This window comes from Erinaceus europaeus, chromosome 8 (genome assembly GCF_950295315.1).
Source record: "Erinaceus europaeus chromosome 8, mEriEur2.1, whole genome shotgun sequence".
NCBI lineage: Eukaryota > Metazoa > Chordata > Mammalia > Eulipotyphla > Erinaceidae > Erinaceus > Erinaceus europaeus.
In genome coordinates this window covers 111,820,496-111,826,495 of record NC_080169.1, presented here as the reverse complement: position 1 = coordinate 111,826,495, position 6,000 = coordinate 111,820,496, and the positions used below count along the sequence as shown (strand labels likewise).

Sequence of the window (6,000 nt, the reverse complement as noted above, 5' to 3'; positions counted from 1 at the left end):
TAAAAAAAAAAAAAAACTTGTTAATGAGGCATAGCCTGATGTAAATCTTCTGTTTCCCCCTCCAGGGTTATTGCTGGGCTCGGTGCCTGCACCATGAATCCACCGCTCCTGGAGGCCATTTTTCCCCCTTTTGTTGCCCTTGTTGTTGTAGCCTTGTTGTGGTTATTATTACTGCCATTGTTGATGTTGTTCGTTGTTGGATAGGACAGAGAGAAATGGAGAGAGATGGGGAAGACAGAGAGGGGGAGAGAAAGATAGACACATGCAGACCTGCCTGTGAAGCGACTCCCCTGCAGGTGGGAAGCCGGGGGCTCGAACCGGGATCCTTACACCAGTCCCTGCGCTTTGCGCCACATGCGCTTGACCCACTGCGCCACCGCCCGACCCCCGTAAATCTTTTTTTGAACAACTTGTGCCACCACCTGGCCCCCCAGCCTGGTGTAAATCTTGATGTGACTTATAACAGTTCCCCTGTCTCTCTGAGGCCCACACACGGTCACTTAAGCACTCAGTCAGAAGTAGAGAGTCCCAGAAAGATAACCTTAGACTCAGATAATCATTACTTCACTTCTTGTTTCTCAGATTTCTAAAGATCTCATGAGCAAGTGAATCCCGAGCATCACATGGGCAGGCAGGGACCCAATGTAGGCCCACAGTCATGCAAGCCCTACGCTCTACCTACTGAGCCATGTTTTTCCAGCAGCTGCTGCTCAGATTTTTCTAGAATGCCCGCCACTACTGCTCGAGTGACCAGTGAGTATGGCTAGCTGTTCAATGCAGAAACCAATAGTCTTGTGTTTGTTACACTGTGTTTTTATTTGTATTTTGATTTACTGAATGAGGGGGGGGGAGAGGAAAACCCCAATTTCTTTTGCAGGTCCGGATCTTCTCTGTAGTAGCTGTCACACACAGCCCTGAAGTAAAGCAATAGTTCAACTCAAATCTTCACACACTCTTTTCTCCTTTGGTGCCTTGCACAATAAGGCACTAGTAATAACAGAACAGAAGAAATGCCCAGAGCAAATAAAATAGTTCTAGTGACAATTTACTAGACAAGTTACAGTTTAATGTTGGGGGTGGTGACTGCTTGCTTCATTTTATTATTCTTATTCTTATTATTTTACAATAAAGATGTAGTCATTATACTCCAAACACACAAAATAAAACAAGAAGTGCTTATGAAAGAGACCCTGCCCCCACCTCCTTTTTGAAACATTCGGAACATAGCAATTCAATACAACAGAAAAATCAAGACATGTTTTGATTTCAAAGTTTCAATAAAAAAGCAAAAGTATGTAATGCAACAGTTGTTCAACTCCCAATTCTAATAGGCACCGTTAAACAAACAGAAAAGCCCAATATTTTAAATTTCTCCAACACACATTCCAGTATAATGCTCTGCACTGCGATCAGCTAGTAATTAATAATGTGGATAGGAATCTCAGAACACAAGTTATATTGCTACCCTACCCCCTACCTCTTACAGTTAGAGAGCGGAGGTATTATGTGATACAAAAGTCAAAGAAGAAAAAGAAAAATTCCCAAAGCTACTGCTGTTTGGACTAGAAAGGAAGACAGCTTTTTACAAATGTTCAAAAAATCCCAAGGCAAGTAACACAAAATTTGTTCACTATCACTCCTACTAGAAAGAATGAAGACACTGGTGTCTTACATAAAACGTCACTCGCAGAGTTGTATTACAGGTCCCACCAGAAACTATGGATGTCGTTTTAGGTTTCATTAAGGAAATGAGAGTTCGATTCAAATAAAGTTAGAGACTATACTTCTAGCCTAGCTGGATCGGTGTATGGAACTGCTCACTGGGTCACTCAGAACAGCTGTAAACTAAACACTAGTACGTGACTCCATAGGAAGCTTAAGGATTGAGGTCATGGACACAACTAGTTAAATCTCCCCTGCTTCGCGCTCTTCAGAGCTCCTCCTGTCTTCTGATCTGCCATTAGCGCTCTCATAGGACCGCTTCTTATCTTTTCGATCTCTGTCACGAGGTGATCTGTCTCTTGAACTCCTGTCTCTGTCACGTGATGCTAAGTCTTGGTCTCTGAATCTTTCTTTTGAGGATCTGAAAAATATTAATTTGAGGAGCAAAATGTGTTGGGAAACCCAAAACCCAAATGACAGACTTGGATAATTAAGGTATTGATATCAAAGGTACACAGAACACATCTAAGTAGGCAACGTCCTTTCCCTAAAAGGAAAGCACACTACCAGACCTAAAGGTGTTAAACCAGGTGGCTGAAGACAAATAACTAGAGGAGAAAAAATGTAAGCTAAAATAACGATTTCCTGGATATCTTCATTATCTCAAGAGGTAATCATAGAACTTTCCCAATTCACAGCCAATGTATTTAATATAAAAATAATGTAGACAGTATATTTAGTATTAAAAGTTATCACCAATTTTTAAAATACATAGATAATATAGATTTCAAATTGGATAAAAATCAACTGCCAGACACTGATATTTCAGGTGTTGCAAATCACAGTCTCTGTGATATATTCTTTTTCCTTTTCTTTCTTTCAGCCCTTTTACCCACCCATCCATAGCCCCTGGCTACACAAAAAGGGTTATGGAGCCAGACTCGGCCTGCAGGCAACAGCTCCCCACACCTGATTTATAGGTGAGACAATACAGTAGAGGACCACTGTACTGATATGGCTTTATCTAACCACTTAGTATTTTTAAAATCTGCTTTACTCTTCCTGAGCTCATTAAATCAACAGAAAAAGTGAGATAAGATGATCACATTATAGTTAATCTCAAATAAGCATTACTCAACTATTTAACATTAACTCTCCATTCCCATAATCTAATTAAAATAGGAAGGAAAGTAACAAAACAAGCTCAAATCAGATTTTCAAAAAGAAAAGTGAAGGACACTGTGGGATCAGAATTAGTATGGAAACTCCAATGCTTTCAGTATCTGGTGGGAGGCAGTAACACATAGTAGATTTATTAGTTTCTTTAACATGGCACTTTTACACAGTATGTCATTCAACCATGTTCAGAATTAGGATCTAAGGCACTGCCAAGAAACTGAGTAAGTAATCCCTTCAACTTCCAGGTAGAGGGGACGGGGACTACTACTTGTACTCTCTCTCTTAGAAATCTAGGAACGGAAAGTTAAGCAATATGGGCTAAAAAATAAATAACGTACACTTAAGCATTTCTCCTCAAGGTTTAAAATAATGTCTTCTGAGAAAGTGTTAAAATTATACTGGTCCTCACCACCGTCTTTATGAGGAGGAAAGAGTTTACAGAGATGAAACCTAAGAATAAGGAAGGGCATGCATGGGTTGATGGAATTTCAGCAAATTCCATCATGGAATTTATCAGAATACTCTACAGAAAATTTAAGACTGATTTAAGTTGAGGCACTAACAATAACTGAAAAACTATAAAATGAGCACCAACTACCGTTTTGTGAGAGGTCATAATCACCAAGTGTCATTTACCCTTCCACTCGAATCACCACCTACCCTAAAGAGGCACGTACAAGATCTTACTTCTTATCTCTACTCAGAAGATGAGAAAGGAAAGGTGAAATAATCAAAGTACTCGACCAAGGTCACCGAACCAAGTCCTCTAGAGTCTGTTCGATGGTGTTGAACAAAGCAGGAAAGAGGAAAATGCAAATGATCCTTCTTTACCAAGGGTAACTGGCCAGAAAAAGGTCAGAGGAAGCATGTATTTATAGTAGAGACTACTGTTCCAGATAGGGTGGGAGAACACAAGTCTCTCCATGAGAGACTTCTTGCTTTTACCTTCAACTCAAATATGTAGCAGACTCATACTCTGCCTTGAGAAAGCATAATGTTTATGTAAACACTAGAAGTGCTTTAAGAAAACACGACTTTTTAGTAGGTTCACAAAGTAATACTTTATGGGTCTAAAAAAATTGGATTAGGAGGACTGTCGTGAGCATGATGGAGAACAGATCCTGTACAAGTCCATAAATGTGGGAGCACAGGGACCAAGTTAACATCATCTCGGTCCTCATGCTCTCTTCTAACCATTAACATTAGAGTTCAAACACCAGGAACTATGACAGGGGCAAGATGGGCAACAAGAGAAATTGTCTAGATTTTTTGATGATTCTCAAACTTGATAGTGTAGCTACATGATTCAGGAAGAAAGCTTTGTTTTCCCCGTGCACTGTACTGTTGCCATGGTGTGAGATAAGTGGTTTACAAACGGCACTTTGAAGCAAGCTGCCCCTTATCAATTTCCTACTTATTCTCTGTGTTTCCCTATGAAGTTCACTCTACATACAGTATCTTTTTCCCTACTGGGTTTTACGTGCTCAAGTATGTGGCCACTTTCAGTGTTTTCTACGACCTGAAACCATTTTTAAAATATTATTCTGGCACTTCCTTCACGTAACTCGTACCATGCAGTCCGACAGTGTGGATAAGCACTTTGTGACATGTTTTCAACATGGCAAAGATGTTAGCCCCATATTCTAACTCATTTAGATAGGCGATTTTTACTCATTAAAGTCACCTTAAGAATTAAACTTGATCTTCAGAGAGTATGATTTAAACATTCTTATTTAGAAAGGAGGAGGGGGTGAAGTAATGGATGTGTGGGAATACTTTCACAATGTATATGCATATCAAATCACCACGATGTACACTTGAAACATCTTGCAATTTTATTTTATTTTTGATGATGTCTCAATAGATCTGGGGACAAGAAAAATAACTACTTGGAACAAGGCAAGAATATAGGAAATAAATAAAATAATGAGACTCTATTAAACAACTCAGCCAGTGAGAGGTTTAGGAAATGGCTAAGTTAAAGATTTAAAAACAAACATTTTAACAGCTTTCAGCAAATTCCATCATGGAATTTATCAGAATACTCTACAGAAAAGTCAAGACTGATTTAAATAGAGGCACTCAAAAAATGTATCTGTATAAGCTTTTATCTGTATGCTTAAGGATAGTTGTAAAGGAAAGAAGGGGAAAAATGTTTTTGTTTTCCTCCCCCAGCATGGTTTATGTTCCACAGAAATTGCCTGAGAAGTCTGGGAGGTCGGTCTCAAGACTAATAAGATCTCCCACAGGTCCTTAAACATACACAACAACCTGGGGTCTGCCACGTTGAACCTTTTGAGTCTGCATGCCAATGACATCTAATTTCTGAATTCTGAATCAGTCCTGTCCAGCTAGCTGAATGTAACCTAAAGTGTGGAGAAAAATATCCTAGAATGTGTCTGCTCTTAAAAAAGAAAGAGAGGGAGAGAGGGAGAGAGAGAAAGGAAGGAAGGAAGGAAGGAAGGAGTACCTGGATCAAACTTTGAAAAACAGAAAAGTCAAAAGCAAAGTCAAACAGATTTTTTTTTTAATGAGAGGACTTCTCAGAGCCCCTAATTTTCCAATACATATTGAAAATAAAAAGCCACTTGGATATTGGAACCTAAAATTACTTGACCATACTTTCCCCCCCAAAACACACTGAAAGCAGTGAAAAGCAACAGCCCTGCACATATCGGTTCTAAGTTCTTACACTGGCTCATAAGTATATTCGTCCTAAACTACACAGTCAGGAGGGGGAAATGTCATACACCCACACAAAATGTGCACGTACAACCAGGTGCAAGTTTCTGACCAACAGTATTCCGACTCTAAACCATAAGGTAGTTCCGAGTCCCCTTACGGACACCTCAGTACCTCCTCCGGGATCGCTCTCTGCTCCTGTCTCTAGAGCTGTGCCCACTCCTCTGGTGGCTGCGGCTTCGGCTTCGGCTGCTGGAGCGGGAACGATGACGATGGCGTTTCTCCCTGGACTTGGACCGAGTCCTCCTCTTGCGTTCCCGTGACATGGAGCGAGACCGATGTCGGCGATGTTCTCTGGATCTGGATCTGTTAAAAAGAAAAAAAGTGGGGGGGGATTTAGTTTTGTTACCACTATATTTGTCATTTACTAGAAACCTCTCTCTAGAAACTATCCCACACAAAGACTTTTTAAATATT

At 40.1% G+C, this 6,000-nt stretch overlaps 1 protein-coding gene across 17 annotated transcripts in view; it reads right to left on the bottom strand.

The window, feature by feature from the left end:
* Positions 1–1,029: 1,029 nt before the first annotated feature.
* The window catches only part of LUC7L2 (LUC7 like 2, pre-mRNA splicing factor), a 66,709-nt gene continuing 61,738 nt past the window's right edge, over positions 1,030–6,000 (bottom strand). For all 17 annotated transcript variants that reach the window (XM_007525157.2, XM_016189131.2, XM_060196671.1 and 14 more), the window contains 2 exons: positions 5,698–5,889; positions 1,030–2,083 (listed from right to left, as the gene is read on the bottom strand). In XM_007525157.2, the coding sequence (XP_007525219.1) occupies positions 1,906–2,083; positions 5,698–5,889 (370 nt within the window). In that variant the 3' untranslated portion in view covers positions 1,030–1,905. The remainder of the gene's footprint in view (positions 2,084–5,697; positions 5,890–6,000) is intronic.